The 17,327-nt window shown below is 40.2% G+C and overlaps 2 protein-coding genes across 3 annotated transcripts in view; one reads left to right on the top strand and one right to left on the bottom strand.

Moving 5' to 3' along the window:
- zcchc14 (zinc finger, CCHC domain containing 14) overlaps nt 1–5,733 on the top strand; it is a 33,005-nt gene extending 27,272 nt beyond the window's left edge. For both annotated transcript variants that reach the window (XM_084936245.1, XM_084936244.1), the window contains one exon: nt 273–5,733. In XM_084936245.1, the coding sequence (XP_084792371.1) occupies nt 273–328 (56 nt within the window). In that variant the 3' untranslated portion in view covers nt 329–5,733. The remainder of the gene's footprint in view (nt 1–272) is intronic.
- On the bottom strand, nt 5,200–14,965 carry map1lc3b (microtubule-associated protein 1 light chain 3 beta). Its single transcript, XM_084936249.1, has 4 exons — nt 14,697–14,965; nt 11,397–11,452; nt 7,507–7,613; nt 5,200–6,868 (listed from the first exon to the last, which is right to left on the bottom strand). Exons 1-4 carry the CDS (start codon nt 14,734–14,736, stop codon nt 6,691–6,693), a joined length of 381 nt encoding a protein of 126 aa, XP_084792375.1. The 5' UTR covers nt 14,737–14,965; the 3' UTR covers nt 5,200–6,690.
- Nucleotides 14,966–17,327: the final 2,362 nt, after the last annotated feature.

Here is a 17,327-nt window from a genome sequence, read left to right as displayed (position 1 = left end):
TTAGTGAGATGGAGTTCTTTATTTCAGTATAATTTAATATTTCAAAACAGATTTTGATGTTACTAAAAATTAAAATCTGTTTTGAATAAATTAACCTCATTCATTACTTACAATTTTTAAGAGTCTAAAAACATATTTGTGACTTCATTTACATATTTTACCCACTTCCTTCATAATGTCATGTGTCCGTTATATAATTTTGAACCCTTTGGGATGCCATAGATTGGGACATCACCAAGGCATCACTTTAACAACTCTGCTGTGTTTCTCAGGGACATTTCGCTTGAAGTACACACCTCACTCTGACAGCAAGGACTCAGGAGACTAAGCAGCAGAGGCGGCTTTGGATTTGAACTCCAGACTAAACTGTACCTCATGGTCCTGCTGAAGCCAACAAAAAAACAAAAGGGACAGGAGACAAACAGCCTGCTCCTTTAGTGCGGAGGTTCACTGTTAGTCTGTTCAAAGACTGCTGAGTTGAATCATTGGTATTCTTTCTTTCTTTTCTTTTCTTTCTTTTTTAAGCCAAAGCTTGCAAAGAGATTAGAGGAGGAAGAAGATTTTAGGCACAAGTAAAAGTGGACATTTATAAACTCTACCATGCTTGATCTCAGAGATGTAGCTCAAAGTCTTCCTCAGAGAAAACACTACAGACCGACAATCAGTCACATGACCTGAAAAGAAGCTTCCCAGTCAAATGATGGGGCATTCACCATGACAACCACAGCACTCCAGATGTGGTCTTCCAGAATACGCAGCCTCTTGCTCTAATCAAGTACCAGTGCTATCCCTCCTTTCACAGGATCTACTGGTGCACAACGTCTCACAGTACCACAGCTAATCGTTTGAGTGTTGGCTCGTTGCTTCTCACGGTTGGCATGTCCACACAAAGATTGCACTTTAATCTACTATTTCTAAAACTGGCACTGTATGTTCAGGTGGTTGAAAGTTCCAAAGTTAATCCTGACCAAATCCTGAGTCACAGTATTCACATATTCACCTGGATTTAAGCTCTGTTTGATTTGAAAACAGCCTCAATCTACCAGTTACATATTCAGAGGTTTATTCATTTGCTTTGTTTCTGGTTATCAACAAGCAGGAGTCAAATGTCTGGTTTGGTGCTTTACATCTCGTGCACCAGCCTTTATACAGGTGTGCACAGAGCTGTCGGCCACATTTAAACTGGAACACCGTATTTAAATGTGCTAACAGTTGAATGAATGAATGAATTCTAACTGGCACACAGACTGCATGAACTGGAAACCACCTTCAGCAACTGGAGATCTAAGAGGAAAACTGGTGTCTGTTGTGCATCTTCAGCCCGAGTCTGTATGTAAAGATGGAAAATCTGATGTCCCCGAAATCAGCATTGTCAGGTTGATGTAATGTGCAACCAAAGTAACAACCAGGGGATGAACATGTGGTATTGAGTGCATGCCTTTTTCTCAGCACTGCTGGCTAAACATTATCACACAGCACTTCATCCAAGACTACCAAAATGGTTTCTTTGAAGCGTATCTTATCACGGTGATGTTTGAGTGTTCATTTTTCCATTTGCTCAGTTTGTTTTGATTTTTTAATTAGTTTCTGAGCCACCTGTTGGCCACTGTTCAGGAAATGTACACAGGAACTTTCTGCATGAATCTTCTAACACATCTTGAGGGACTTTGGCATTTTTTTCAGGAAGTTAAGTTTGTGTTAAATGGGTGATTCGAATGCTATAGCTGGTAAGCAAAGGACCCAACCAGTGTAGAAGAAGGGCAGTTCAGATTCTGCTGCAGTAAAGTTGCACAATGGAGGTGGTGGTTGCTGGGCTACGTCAGAGCAGATCTAGAGGGAACAGCTTCTCTTCCTGCAAACCCAGGGGAGCTAAATAGGTAAAATAATTATTTTCACCTGCTTCTATACAAAGAAGAACATGCTTTATTTTAGTTTTCACAAATGCAGCATTAATAATATGCCTGATTGAAGTAAACTGCCAGTTATGTCCTCTAGTTTTTTGTTTGTTTGTTTTTTTACAACGCTGTTGTTTTTACCCATAAAATGCTAGCACTCTGCTAATGCATGCTGATTGGTTGACTGAGGACTCTCCTAAAAGAAAGTGTTGCTAAATAACTTCTTCTCCACTGCTGGCTTGCCTTAAATCAAAATGATGAACGCCAAAAAGTGGCTCAAAGTGCCGAGACCTTCCTAATGGGGGAGAAAGGGACTTTACTAATAATTAAACCCATATATACAAAACAGAAAATGGAACGATATCTAAGGTTTCAAACTGTTTTATGAAAAACATGGTGGAAACATGTTTACCCCTCATATGTAACATTTTTGGGTCTGTAGGCTGCTGTGAATTCTGGACTGCCTGGAAAGCATCTTCTTTCTTCTGGTTGCTTGATGTTTAAGAGCACTGTGCTTAGACCTCAATACAGACTCTGGTTGCAGATAACATCACCATCACTCAAATTCCATGTTAGTTGGGCTTTTATGCAGTGGCATGCATTGGGGACCTGTCAGCCATTTTTATTCACTTCTTGGCGATCTGCAGCCTTTCTACCTCTGAGCATGCCAGAGGGCGAAATGTCCCTCTGTGCACAAATACAGCAACGACAATCAGAAAATATCATGTGGTTTACATCAGGACGAACATTCAAAGTGCCAATTTCCTCTTTTCATAATTGTGGTGTAAGCGGGAGTTGTTCTTTTGTACTTTGTTTGTACAGGTCTAAGTATGTCGAGCATGTTGGAATTTTAAGAAAGCAATGGGAAGTGCTTCTGTGTTCGGGTCTTTGACCCGGTGGGGTTGGGCGGGTGGGAAGCTGCTGAGCTGGACCCAGAGCTGCACAGACACAAGGACAGCTGGTCCTTCAGATGAAACTCTCTTTGTACCCCTGGAGGGCACAGCACAGGGATGTGTGGGGTGTTTATTTAAAATAAAAAATCCGAACATTAAGTATGTACGCGTTTGTTTGAGGTATCGGCAATTCGCTTTCATAATGTAAAATAAATTGTTCTGTGTTTTATTCCATTAGTTACGTAGATGAGGGAAATTTCTTTATATTGCTAGTTTATCCTGTCATTGTTTTATATAGATTATACCAAAGAACATCATCTTTGGAGATGGTTTGTAGACAGAAAAAGTTCCACTTTTGTAGGTTTTACTTACTCTTTAAGGATGTTGGTAACTTGATGCATGCATGTTCCAAAATCTTTGTTTAAATATGCTTTTAAAATATTTGTGTGTTTTGAAAGTTTGGACTTAATTACCCAGTTCTTTGTTGGTAAGATTTTTTTATGGCTTAAAATTAAATAATTTTGGATTCTCCCTTTTATCACAGTGCCTGTGTGGCTTATTTATTATGGGACCGGCTGCTCCAAGGATCCTTAAAAGGTTGAAGGTGAATGTTTATCTACAATACAATGAGTAAAAAAATGGGCGGAGCCTCAAGCTGAAAGTTTTTGTTGCCGTCGTTTTAGCTTTTCGAAACATGACGATGACACAGTGGACACGCTCCACGGTAATTGGCTAAGCGACTGTCAAAGACATGCATTGGCATTTATATGCAGTCGAAGGTATGAGTCACTTTCACATCTTTTTCCATTGTCCTCTGAATATCTGCACTGTATGTTTTTTGTTTGTTTGGGGGTTTTTTTTGGCGGTATTTAGCATTGTCTGTTCCTTGTTTTATCAGGAAGTACAAAATCTTGTTTTTCTAGTTGTTTGAAGGATTTACCTAAGCTGAATAACATGCTGTCTAACCAGATCCTAACTCTGCATGGCACTACTTCAGTAACACTGTGAGGAACATTGGGAACCAGTTTTGACCAGAATATGTCCTTCAAGGCACATATTATACAAATATGCAGGACTGCTTTCTTCCATTTGTGGAATATCTGTAAAATTGGAAACATCCTGTCTCAGAGTGATCCTGAAAAGCTAGTTTATGCAGTTATTACTTCTAGGCTGGATTACTTTTATGCAGTTATTATCAGGATGTCCTAAAAACTCCCTGAAAGGCCTTCAGTTGATCCACAATGCTGCAGCTAGAGTACTGAAAGGGACTAGAAAGAGAGAGCATACTCCTTCATTGGCTCCCCGTTAAATCCAAAATCAAATATAAAATGCCTCTCCTCACATACAAGGTCTTGAATAATCAGGTCCCATCTTATCTCGTAATACTGTATCACTATATTAGGGCACTTTACTCTAAGGCTTTAGGCGTATTTGTGGTTCCTATTTGTGGTATTTAAAAGTAGAATGGGAGGCAGAGCCTTCAGCTTTCAGGCTCGTCTTCTGTGGAACCAGCTTCCGGTTTGGATTTTGAGACAGATACTATCTCCACTTTTAAAATTAGGCTTAAAACTTTCCTTTTTGATAAAGCATACAGCTCGGGCTGGATCAGGTGACCCTGAATCCTCCCCTGGTTATGCTGCAATAGACATAGACTACTCAGTGTTTCCCATGAGGCACTGAGTGTTTCTTTTTCAGTCACTGTGTGTTTATACACCTCCCTGCATTTAATCATTAGTTATTATTAATCTCTGGCTCTCTTCCACAGCATGTCTTGTCCGGTCACACAGATAGCCGCCCCTCCCTGTGTCTGGTTCTCCTGAAACTTTATTCCTGTAAATGGAATTTTTTCTTTCCCACTGTCTGATTGTTTTCTGTATTATTGTCTTAAATCTCCTACTTAAAGGATGAATAGTTTGACCCTGTCCTTTTTTTCCCCCACTAATAAGATTTATTAAATTATTTCTAGATGCTTTCGGCCTAAGAAATAGTGATTGCAGCGCTAGTTTCCACTGTTGTTGCAATTCTCTAAACTGCCTAACGTTTGGCGTTTTTGCTGTGTTACTGCTATGATCCTGTCTGCTCTGGTTCAATCTAATTGATTTTCAGTGTAAAGAACTCAAAAGAGGGTTGGCCTTCAGCACTAAAACAAGCAACAGACAAGGTGATTAGTCAGTCGGGCAATCACGTATTTTATGTGCATCTTTTATACAAATAGGTGATCAGCTGTTGGACATGTAAGCACAGATGTCATTATATGGCATTCTATTGTTTAAACTACAGCATCACCTTTTAATGCTGTCTTTTCACATATGTAGCAGTAATGAAGTCAATTTAGGGTTTAATGGTCAGGAAAACAAAACAAAACACAGGAACCTTTTTTTTTCCTCCTTTTATTGTTTACAAAATACCAACATAAATACATAAAGGAGGCTGTGTGATATTGCTGTATGTGGATGTGTGTGAAACAGAGGAGCAGGCGGAAAGGACAATGCACACACCCACACACACAAATGCTCCACCCCTCTGTTACAAACACACAGTAGCTTAAACTATTTGTACTGCAGACAGCGAATAGTCGCAACACATTGTACAGTCAAAAAAAACAAAACCTATTAAATAAAGGAACCAAAAAGATAAAAATACTGTGATATAAAGCAGCTAAAACTCAAATCTGTGAAAGAGTGCCGCCCTTTTAAAACCTACTGGGCAGGTGTAAATTCCTAAATTCCCCTGCAGTGACAGTGCTTGTTGTAATTCAGTGAAGTGAAACTGAACAGCAGTGACAGCTCTGGGAAAAATCAGCCCTGTGGGTTAAAGGGAAAAAAAACCCACAGCCAGACACGATGCTCGTGAACCTGCCTGTGTTTTGCTCTCTCCAATCATCGTTTCTGCAAAAAAAAATATGAATTAAAAAAAAAAAAAAGGATGAGGACATGGCAAACTCCTCCCCTGTTCTGCATTTTTTTCCTTCCAGCAACACCATCAATCCTCCAGTCACTCGTGCAATCAGACCACGCTCCTTATAGTGTGTCCAAAAATCAACTTGGTTACACTCACATCGGAACCCCTTTTATATTCAAAGTCAACAATATCTGTACACCAACAAACGAGGCATTTTTTTTTTTTTTCTCTTTTCGGTGGATTACAATCATCTGTTTCAAGAGCAAAGCAGTTTCCTAACATCATACAGCGAGGATGCTTCAGACTACAAAATGCAGCGAGGTGTAAAAACGGCAAAGAAGGAGGACCGTGAAGGGAATGTGACGACACATGACGCTTAAGGATCTTCTCTTCTTAATTTTCAAATCTCTCTGGCAAAAGAAATCCCCAAGCTTTATCTTCTAACTGCAACAGAAGGCTGGCTTTGTTCATTGTCTAATGTATATATAGAGACACAGATAAGTGGTGAGCCTCACCACCTTTTTATGTAACATCACTACCTGAAATTTATATATACATTAACATAAATACAGCCTAGGAGACGTGTAGCCACAACACTGGAAACTGAAAATGCCATCAACACGTAAATGCCAGAGGACAGGATTTATCCAGAGAGGACAACAACAGAGAGGAAAGACTCTTATTGGCCTGAGTCGGTTACGTTTTAGGTGGGGTGGGGATTTCTCTACCTAAACTCTGCTGTTTCTGGTCACCCCTTGTGGCTTTATGCTACAGGCTGAGAGTGGCGGCACACAGACAAATAACCAGGACCAAAATGAGCTGACAGACGATCAGATGCTGTGTTTAGATTTAGCAGTTTGTGTCTGTGTTTTAGTTCTTACAGTTAATACTCAAAAGAATGTGACAAGAGACATGAAAGGGGGGACGGGGAAACTAAAAACTACAACTGTCCAGTCGCCGGGTCCAGTGGAAGAAGAAACTGAGGGATGAAGGAAGGTTGTTCACTGGGCAGTCATGGCAGCACCGAAGGTTTCCTGGGAGGCGTATACCATGTAGAGGAAGCCATCTTGGTCGCGCTCTCGCTCGTACACCTCAGAGATGGCGGCCGACACAGACACCATACTGTGACCGTTAACCAGCAGGAAGAAAGCCTGGTTGGAGTTTAGCTGGAGGCGCCTCCTGGTGGGGAATGAAAGACATGACAAGAGTGAGAAAAAGGGGAGACAATAGAAGAAAGTGAGAGGGGAAAAATATCCTAAGTATAAACCATGGATAGGAGAGGAAGAAAATCAAGAAGTGGAAAAGAACTTGTGAAAGGAAATGAAAGTAGGGGAAGGAGAGTGAATAAAATAGGAGATTGAATGAAAGAAAGAAAGAAAAGGAAACGTATGGAAAAACTATGGCATCCATCTGTTTATCCCTTCCTCCCTCAATCCATCCATCCATATGTTTGCTAGCTCAGAAAAGTGCAACAAAGGTTTGGTATATTGAGGTCATTAAAAATACAGAACATGGAATGAGTAAGTAAGAAGAATATATATGCAAATATGTTTTGTATGTAACAAATATGCAAAACAGATGAAAGAAAGAAGAAAGGAAATTTGATGCCAGGAAAAGGGATGAAGATGTTTTTAAAAAAAGGAAAAGAGAAAGCCAAAGAAAGAGGAGATGAAAGGAAATTAAAAGAAGTGAAAGTGAAGGAAAAGACAGACAAAGAGGAGTCAGAGACATTTAAGAAAAGCAAACAAAACTGAAGAGGAGAAAATGATGAATGTAAAGGAAAGACGGTGAGGAGGGGAGAAGAGGTCAGCGTCTACCTGATGATCTTGATGAGTTCACTCATGTTGACATGGTCTGGCACAAGGAACTTGGTCTTGTCCAGTACGGGGAGCTGCTTTTCTCCTTTATATCTCTCAATGATCACCTGCAGGAGGCAAAAACTTTATCAGCAATTAATTTCTCCTCTTTTTCTTCTTTTAGCTGGTCAGCTTCCATGAATGGTGCATTTCCTGGGCCCTTTGTGTGTCTGAGACCAGTGAGATGTATTAAGGAAGCTTGAGCTGCCAATATCAGATGGAGAGGTTAAATAAAAGAACACAGCTCTCTGCCTCACAGTCGGTCCCTGTGAATCTAAATCCACATCTACTAGATCAAGATTTGCGTTAGACTTGAAAGGGAATGCCATTGTTTTACTAAGATATGTAAGATGGGTTTCAAACCCACAGGATTAGACTCCACTTCAGAAAGAATCACAATCAGCCTCTGTCTTAAAGGCTGGCAAAACCCAATTTAACTCACAGTGATGTGCTGGTTAAACAAAGGCTGTCAGCCTCTACTTAACGCTCTGAAGCGGCCTATAAGTTCAACGAATCAAAGCTTCTCTTAACAAAAAACAACCAATCACTGTCAGTCAGGCCGCACTCACAATCTTTGTTTCCAATCACATGTTTTGTCTTAATTAGCTGTTTTAACTGATGGAGCGCAACTACAAGGGAAAACAAGAATGCAAATCCAGCCCAGTTCGGGTGACAATGATGATGAATGACTGGATAGCTGTGGAGAACTAATATAGCAGTGGGGTCGTGTTTTTTAGCACAACTTTCCTCGTTTGTTACGCAAATATTTAAGACACTTCTCTGTGTTTAACGTGTCTTATTCAAAATGTAGACACTGTTCTTTCTTTCTTTTTTTAGAGCCTGCCTAGCAGCAGGCATTACTCCCTCTTTCCACTTTAGGAAAGCTGCTAATTCTAACATGTCTCACTGTGAGCAGAACACAAACAATGTTCTGTTGTCAGCTGCAGGAGTGAACAAGATGTTTCATGCACTCGCGTTTCAGGAAATGAAAAACCAATATTATGCTGGTATTGTGTGTTATTGTTCAGTGTTGCTTAAATGGACCGAGGCAACACCGCACTGTCTGATGGTACATGGTTTAAAACCATAAATAGTCCAGTGCAAATCTTCTTGTGTCCTTTGTTGGATTCTGATTGAAACCTGGTTGAACTTCTGGTTTTTGTTACAAACCAACAGCTCTTACGAGGTTAAGGTTATACTAGAGCTTATATAGTTAAGGTTATAGTACATAACCAACTTTGCCATATTTCTCCTGGGTCAGCTAACCATGTATTTGCGAAGGAAAACCCTTCAAAAAGTCACATGAGCTAAAAAAAAAAAAATACTCTTTTAGTAGACCCTCAAAATTAAAGTTATGGCATTTTATAATGATCACATTGGTACTAATGAAGCCATGCACCACAGCACTGAAGGTTTGTAGACTCTACCCCGCGGAGGTCCCTGTGACAACGCAAACATCTGATGAACTGCGACCTGACATTACACAACATTAGCAGACTGTGCGATAGCACAGCCGTCAGCTACACAAAATTCTTGCAACTGAGTGAGTGTCCTACATGCTCGACCCACCCAGTGCAACCCACAGAAGTCCATGAGTGTGTGAGAGGCTGCCTGGGTCTGAGTGACCTACATTTTATCATCACATGAACACAAATTGTGTGAATGCTTGCGTGCCCTTCGATAAGTTGTGAGTGTGCAGACGCTGCACTACAAGGGCACCAAGTGCAAACTGGAAAACAGTCTAATGAGAACAATTACTTGTCTGTATGCATGTCCACAAGTGAGTATAATACCAGCATGATGATCACCTGTTGACAAAGGGAAACTTCAGATTTACAGTCCAGACCACAGTCCTAAGGGGTTCTAGCATTAATCCAGTGAGACCTGCTGACCCAGAGCTTCCTCAGCTTTCGTTTGGCATGCTAATGCATTTCATCTGGGCAGAAAAGCAGCGGCCTCAATAAACCTCTTCACTATTTCTGCTGAATGTGCCACAAGACAATGGCAAGGCTGCTTTCACAGGTCAGTGATGTGTAGACTGACTTTACTGTTTGAATTAAGTTAAAAGGTTAGAGCAGCTGTTTAGTTCAGAAATCCTCATTTTATATTTTATTAGTAAGTAAAAGATAAAGACATTCTAATATTTAAGCCTCACAGATGAGAAAATGTACTGCTTTTCTTTCTCCAGACTTTCAATATTGTCGTGTTAGGGGCTGTTTATCAAGCATTGCAAGTGAAAATAAAGCTGCAATCATTTTTGGACATTGGAAATTGGTTTGCTGTTTTGTTTCAAAGTAATTGGTTCATATATTATTTCAGATAACAAAAGACTATTTGTCTGCTTCCACACTGACCATGAATATTTGATAATTTTTTAAAGAATATTTCATTATTATTTTTAGCCAATGTCATCCATGATTGATTTACTAGTGCACAACTTCTTCAGTCTTTAAAAGTTTACTGTGCAGTTGGCTGACTGGCCAGAGCTCATTCAGTTGCTTTCCCAGAGAGGATTTCATCCCACAGTTGAACCTGCTCCTGCTTGCACAAAGTACCTGGTAATTCAAATATTTGCACAGAAGAAACTTATAATTTAAAATTGTCTGCAGGCAGCATGTCTGTGTGGGTTCTCAATCACCCAGGTCGTGGCAGTTTCAAGTGCTTGAAAAGAAGATAAGTGGGTTCTTTATGTTTATGAAGACATTTTACATTTTTTCAATTTAATTCAACTTTATTTATTTAGCGCCAAATCACAACAGCAGTTGCCTCAAGGCACTTTATATTGCATGGTAAAGATCCTACAATAACACAGAGGAAACCTCGGCAATCAGATAAGCTCCAACATGTGCAGGGAGGAGCAAAGTCCAAAAAGTGCCTTCAGTTCTAAAATAACCAAACCCAACAATCACTCCACAAATGCATGACAGAGCAGGTAGGAGGCCACCTCAACAGGACAGCACTCTGCTGTACACCTGCACCTGAAAGGACACTCTTTTGAGGATCCCAAAAGTCATATCTTGGACTGAAAAGACAGATGGGACTCAGTAGAATTCTACACTCTGTTTTCCATTTCCACGTATGTTTGCACATTTCAATAAATCACTGAACACATTTCCCTTTTCCCAGCAAAACATAAAGAAATGTGGCAAAAGAGTGATGCGAGACGACTATATCACCTGAAGTATTTAGACATGTGCTGACCCCTGTGTATTGTGAAAGCAGGACACTACTGAGTCTGACCCTAATGTGAAAGCTATTAGCAGTCTGCCTCTCCACCTCCTTCAGGCTCCACTGTGGCTGTCTGGGTGGAGTTACATTACAGTGACACAGCACATCTGCCTCTGGTCTCATACTCACTGTGACACGGCAGTTTATAACCCCGGGGAGCACACAGGAAACAAACACACAGACGAGAAGAGCCCTTACATGAAACGACAGGTGCAAAGCTGTGCTGATACTCTATCTCACTGATAAAATGAGCAGGTGAAACACGAGGTGTGCGTTTGTTTATTGGTGGTTGCTAAGAGGTGCTGGCCACTTACATGGTAATGCAGCTGCACCCACTTTTAACACAACATTCCAGAAAAAAAAACAGCTGCTACATCACAACTGCTAAAATGATAGAATAAATGCATCTCCAACAGAGTCGACTGGAAAATCCCATCGAGGAACAGAAAGCTTTTTCAGACAAAAGACCTGCAATCAGTCGCTGTGAGCTACAACCAGGAAATATGCGGTAACATTTTCTATTGCGGAAAGTTCCTGTGTGCTGCTTTGCACATCACACTTGTCCACAACCCCACCAACATCACTGTCAGCTTCAGACATTTCAAACATGTACTTCAACTCACAGGTATCTTGTTGGGGTGCTGCTCCCGGATCAGTCTGACATCTTCTACTCGCTGTTCTGTGGAGCAGAAAAAAGGTCAGTGGGCATCAACCAGAATGAGCTGATAAAAGACAAACACGGTCAATGACAAATAAGGCAAAAAGAAGGAAAAAAGCTGGCAACAAATCCTATCCTATTTGCATGCTGTTTGTTTTACATATCCCTATCTGCACAGTAATATCTTTGGTTCTCATATCAGGTGACTATGACCGTTTTTACAACCTGTGGTTCAACAGGTTTGTGAGGTGATGCACATCAGACCAAACAATGTCACAGCTGTAAGTGGCTGCCTACTAATTTCTGAAACAGATTATAAAAGCGTCCCGTTAAACATTTATAACACCGGTAAGCTTCATGTACTAGACCGATCTATAGTTTAGAATATGTCTTCTCTCATTTGGTACAAGCTGTTTTAGGAATCCTTATTGGCTGTCCTAAACAAAGACGGCAGCAGGTGGGTGCTGTTGCTGAGCATATTATCTGATACCTGCTCTTACTGACATCATACATAGCCAAGAGCAGAAAAAAAAATGTCTGAAACAGAGTGCGTTTTCAGAGCACAGGGATCACTTGTACACACGTGCCTCAATATTTGAAAGTTTAGTCACGTTCAGTATGAGCAACCACTATTTTAACAGTGCGTACATGTAAGAACATAAGGAAAACCATAATAGGTCCAATTCAATTAAAAAGAAAAAGTAGGATTACAGACACGGAGCATATGAAGCACAGAATCACACGGGAACAAACTGCTTACTGGGGTAAAGCGCTCGAGTGAAAACAAGATGGGCTTTTCTAAAATCCACTCATGGTGCAACAGCATTGTTCTGCAGTGATTAGCAGATCATTAGGCAAAAATTATGATCCACTTATTATCTATTCAAAGTCTGCACTGATTACTGGGATTGCAAATCTTGTGTGCGTTTCTCGAACATGTCCATTCTAGTTCCTTGGAAATCTTGGCTGAAAGCAGAACTAATAATTGGGTTTTTTCTCCACAGTGATAACCCAAAGACTGGATTGAAATTCTACTATTAATTGGTCTGTTTATTAGCATTGGTTAGCAGATATGCATGTTATTGCACTGCACCTGTGCAGCTTATAGATACAGCTGCTAACCAAGCTTGTTGGCGTCAGCTGGTCATCTAATGCTTTTGACTCCAGAAAACAGGGATAGAAATTAGCCCAAAACCAACAGGTGGCAACATCATTTTTGTACACACAGTCTACAACCAGCACATATGACCAAAAATATCACCTTCTACTTGCTGCAGTCTGAGCTGACAACAGCAGCACTGCCTACTTGAACTAAACGTCAGATTTTGGACCTTGAATTACCTGAATGGAGTAGAGTAGAGACAATTAAAAAAACTGAAGCTCTGAGTCCCTGGTGTCCCTGTGACCCACCGCTGAAAGAAGTGGTTGTTCAGAAAACTGTGCGGCCACTGTAAGACTGTCTAACTAAATTAACTGATTAACATGCTGCGGCCAAAACACAAATGTTTATTTTCATGCTAAAACTGAAAAATAAAATTCTATTATTACATTTTTCCATAACTGCGTTTCAATCAGAAACAAGGAAGTTCTGCATGCGTCAGTCTCTCATGACCAGACCAAGAAGGGTGAGAGAAAAACCAACTAAATGGGAAGCAAATGACTTTGAGGTTAAAAGGATGTGCTTTTTAAACACATCTTTGTTGTGTAATATTGGGAATTAGTCAGTTACCTCAAGGGGACACTGGAAAACTCCCTTTAAGTTCCTGAGTCAGTTCCTATGTCAGTCTATAACTACGTAATGGATCATTTATTAAAAAAAACAAAAACTAAACACGTGGGGCTAGATTATTCTGTCCACAGAGGACAGTAACACAAAGATTAGATAAAAGGCAACATGACTACCAGCTAGTGACCCTTATCACTGAGTAAACATTCATGTATACACACAAAACTGTTTCTGAAATGGCAATATTACAAAAATTTTCACATGACCACATTAACCAGCAGTTTTTGGACCAGACTTGTTGGACCGTCACAGCTTCATGCCAACTTTAACATCCTCATATGTACACATAACACGTTTGTCAGAGCAGGCTGGAACTCACACGCTTTGTTTGTGTATATTTAGACCAATAACATGAAGCACATGTATGTTTAGTCATGCTGGGAAACATACTTCTAACGTTGAAGGCAGCAAGTACACATCTTTGTTTATTAGGTAGTAATTATGATACGGACATAAGTTAAAAAGTTATCTACTTATATAACGTCACTCTTTGGTATCATTATTATTTTATTTAAATATTAAATACATTCATCCAAATTTCATCTTTTCATTGAGATAACAATGCTATTTTTAAATCAAATTTGAATAATTCGTATGATTTGAAAGGATGTTCAAAATTCTAGCAGCAAAACTAACTACACCAAACAAAAACTAGAACGACAACACTAAAAAAGTTCCATATTTTTAAGTTCTGGCCATCAAGTCTGTTGAACTCAGTTTATGATTTTCATCGTTTTGTTACAAGCAGCAAACCCAATAAACAGGATAAGAATGTTAAATAATCGTTGCGTTATGGAAACTTGGCAGTGAGTTTGCAGGCCTTACATTTAGCTCTGTTGGCTGGGAAACACAAGTGAAAGTATCCTCTGCATCGAGGCTATATGGCCTGTGCACCAAAGACAAAAACCAAAACAGAAAAAAAGAAAAACAGGAAGAAAGAAAATAAAGAAGGACACGTAAACTCCACGTGTCCAGGTGCAGTTTTACATTTTCTCCTCTTTTAAACTCTTTTCTTCTCCTCCACAAACTGTCCCATCCCCCAATCCTGCAGCTCTCCTCTCTCTGCCCTGCATTTCGACACCACTTTGTTTTCCTCGCACTGCTCTCGCACAAGTAAACATTTCAGAGACACGAGCCAGCAGCTCACAGCCTCCTCATGTTCGTCTACATCTAAAGCTCAAAGTCCACGAGTGGGAGCAACTGTCTTTCATCTATAAGTTAAAAGGAGCACATGCCCAACGAGGAGGCTGACTCTGCTAATCAGCAGCAGCAGCAGCAGAAAGTAGAAGCAGCCTGACAAAATGTAGGCTGATACTCGGCACGGGGATAACAACTAACCCCCACCTGGCCTGCGCACGCCAACGCTGTGATTCACTTTTGGGCAGTTCAGAGGACAATTCGGGGCACAACCGAAAACCCACGACCCAAGGCGGAAAAGCAGAGCGAGACATGTTAAAATTAAGCAGCTGTAAGACCTACCGAATGTCCTTCTTTGTTTGAAGGTTTTTTCTGAAGGCATGTTGCACCAAAGTCGGTCAGCTGGCAGTAGGTGAAAGCGGAGGTAGTGTCTGTTTCGAAGCAGCGATATAAAAGCTAAAAACAACGTATTAAACTATCCGTGTCCGCGGTGCTGGCAGCTTCTTAGCGACACACTAACGCATAGAGATGAGCTCCTAGCTGGTTTGATGTCGTCGCTTCCTTCCTCTGCCTCTGTTTTTGTCAGCGCGAGCTGGAGCAAGCAAAACAAACCAGTCACATGACCCATGACGTCACGCACCGCCCCTCTCCTCTGCTTCGTCTTTTTAATTTATTTTTTCTTCCCCCTAACGGCCACTGTCTCCACACGGACGATATTTAAAATTGAACCAACCTATTAAAAAATACGTATGATTTAATTAAAAAAAATACGCTTATTTTATCAACAAAAAAAATAATTAAATGTTTAAATGTTTATGGAGAGAAAACGTTGTTAAAATGGCCACAAATTTAATTTGTATCTCAACAATTTAGTAAGTTTATCTTCAGTTTCAGAAATCTGACCATTTTAACATAATAATAATAATAAGAAGAAGATTTTTAACAGGGGGCAGCCCATCGGAAGAAAGCTGGATTAGGGGGCTAAAACAGCCCCATTCAGACAGTTGACGACCTTTCTTTTACATTGGGCCCTTGAGCCCAATATAAAAGAAAAAGAATGCAAGTGTGAACGCTACTCCAATGGAGTATAGAGCAGGAAATGAGCAGAATAGGTCCTTTTTATCTGGTGTTAATGAGCATACTCCTTGAACACTTCTGCTCTGTGAAGCATCCTTCACGATGATGCCATTCTAGTACACACAGCTCAGCAGGTCCAAATATTTGCATACCAAAAGCTTGAAGTGCTGTAGAATTGACTTTTGAAGGACTTCATAACATCGTACATAAAAGCCACTGAAGTTACTGAGAGGTGTGGGGACTTCTTAAGCATGGATCTTTTTCAGCCTCAGAGATAGGTCAAAAACATGGAACTGTATAGGAAAGCTGGATTTGATGAGTATATGACATATGGAGGAGCAGTCTATAAAAAGAACATAGGAGAAACGAGTGGAGGTGCCCTCCTGCTTCTGGGAAGTATTGCAGTGTTGTTGTTGAGGGACTGGGGGAGTGTTGGTGAGAGGAGACAGCCATTCATTCCCTTGTAGTGCTGGAGAAAGGTATTCTAAGGAGGGACACTAGAAACCACAAGGCTGGTTCAGTCTTTTAACAACCCTGTTGAAAAACTGGTTTAGCTGCTCCTCCTCCTTTGTTTCTCATACCAGTAATGCTTTGTCTGATCTCTTTTAAGTAGTTGATCCATAGCATTTATTTAAAAGAATTAAGGGAGCACGTGCTGATTTATAAGTGAAGTAAAATCCACATAAATCATTCAGTAATCCACAGTAATTATACAGAACACATGCAGCAAACACGAGACAAGAAAGAAAATCTCTGTGGAAAAATCACCATAACATTAACTGATGAATCGTATGCATCCCTGCCACGCGCATGCAATGTTATCATCTCAGTCAGCAGCTGCACCTCTGCAGCCTTTTCTTTGGTACTGTACACTAACAAGCATGTTGTAACTGTGGAGGAGCCAAAATAGGAGAAAGTCAAACATTAGGAATTTTTCAGAAAGTGTTAAATTTTTTGGTTCCATGTTACACAAAAGGAACGAGTCCAAACAGACGTAATGGAGTTTTTACTTATTGTAAAGACTACAAATAGATTTTCCACCACTGCTTTAATAGCCACAATATTTAGTGCCATCTTGTGGTTAAAACACATCAAATCAGCCAAATCATATGAACAACAAAAGTCTGATTCAAGTAAAATGTCCAACACATATAATACTTTATTCAGTTGTTGTAGTGATGGTGTATTATTATGTATCTGTTGTGTTATAAACCCACAGCCCCTGTAAACAGTGTGTACTAAACTGACACCATACTACAGACTGAAGTCTGTAGTAAGATTTTGAAAACTAAATATAAGGAAGAGAAAATGTGATTGCTACAGGCAAAAAATCAGATATGAAAAAACAACAAAGAGACAAAACAAAACCATAAAGGCACAAAAATAATTCAGTCAATCACTTTTCAGTTGAAAACGTCCCTAAATATATTTGATTGATGGGTTTTCCTGATGAGGCCACATGTCTGTGCCCAGGGGCCAATTACCTGATTGTCACTGTTAGTATACACTGATGCCAAACCTAACCTGGATGAAGAAGCCATTATGTTAAGGTTACATTTTCAGCCTCTAGCAGTAGGATCGTGTTTAGCTGTTTTTGTGGGTTTTACAAAAGCTGTTGCCACAATTGTGAGACGAGGACATACATGAAGATGTCAGATCCACGAAGTAACAACAGGTCATTTTGCGTGCAGTGAAGTGATTTGACAGTTAATGTTAGGAGCGCCTATAAATGCAGTGCTTGGGTAAAAGTACCCGATTACTTACCCGAGGAGATCAAGAAGAAGCTGCAGGTGTTATTTTTGTCCAGCAGGTGGAGAACTCTGATCACCTGTTGCTGATTGTAACGTGAAAGCGAACAGCGCTGGATTCACGGATATCTACGCTCTGTATTTCCAG

The sequence above is a fragment of the Perissodus microlepis genome, chromosome 7 (genome assembly GCF_051167445.1).
Source record: "Perissodus microlepis isolate ML-2025 ecotype Zambia chromosome 7, ASM5116744v1, whole genome shotgun sequence".
Lineage (NCBI taxonomy): Eukaryota > Metazoa > Chordata > Actinopteri > Cichliformes > Cichlidae > Perissodus > Perissodus microlepis.
This window is presented reverse-complemented; position numbering and strand designations above follow the sequence as displayed.

Coding starts and splice junctions, on each gene's coding strand:
- map1lc3b (XM_084936249.1), bottom strand. CDS start 14,736: ATGCCTTCAGAAAAAACCTTCAAACAAAGAAGGACATTCG. Junction 11,453..14,696: donor CAAACAAAGAAGGACATTCG/GTAGGTCTTACA, acceptor TCTGCTCCACAG/AACAGCGAGTAGAAGATGTC. Junction 6,869..7,506: donor GAACTCATCAAGATCATCAG/GTAGACGCTGAC, acceptor ATTCCCCACCAG/GAGGCGCCTCCAGCTAAACT.